Here is a 581-nt window from a genome sequence, read left to right on the forward strand (position 1 = left end):
ATGCACGCGCTCGAGCGAAGGGACCTTCGGCGGGGAAAGCGAGCGTGGATTCGAAGCCTTTGCCCGCGTGGTGGGTTGCGCCGACGCCGCAGTATGTGCCGCCAGGTCGAAAAGACGAGTTGATCCTCACGGCGAAGGCCGAGGGCTCCAAGCTCGCTCGAAACCGCGTGAGTGGCGTTGGATTTAGTGCGGACGCCATCGTCGATTTCAGGAATGCGTGCGCCGCGGCGGGCGAACGCGGATGCGCGGTAAAATCTGTCGGTCCGGAGAGCGCCAGAGTTGCCGTTTTCCGCGCGGCGGCTGACATCGCGGTGTCGGACGCCCTTAGGGGCCAAGCGGGAGCGATGAGCTCGTTCGGTGCCCCCGTTGGATCGTTCCTCGTTGGCCTTGCGGATGACTTGGAGCTCGAAGCGCACAAGTGCGTTTCCATCGTCATGGCGGATGTCGCGGTACGCGTGAGAGGCGTCGTCATTCAAGCCAGCGCTGGCTTACGAAGCAACGACTCCGTGGCCACCATACTCGAGCTTGACAAGCTCGTAAATTTGTTTAACGCGTTTCCGTTCGCTGCGGACGCCGCCGAG

General features: G+C 62.8%; 1 protein-coding gene across 1 annotated transcript; it reads left to right on the forward strand.

Annotated features, from left to right (window-relative positions):
- OT_ostta20g00895 (hypothetical protein) lies at positions 1-581 on the forward strand (the record flags this gene model as incomplete). The annotated part of the gene is made up of 1 exon (XM_022985604.1): positions 1-581. A coding segment is annotated over one exon (581 nt), but the record flags the coding sequence as incomplete, so codon positions are not given.

The sequence above is a fragment of the Ostreococcus tauri genome, assembly GCF_000214015.3.
Source record: "Ostreococcus tauri WGS project CAID00000000 data, contig chromosome 20, whole genome shotgun sequence".
Taxonomy (NCBI): Eukaryota; Viridiplantae; Chlorophyta; class Mamiellophyceae; order Mamiellales; family Bathycoccaceae; genus Ostreococcus; species Ostreococcus tauri.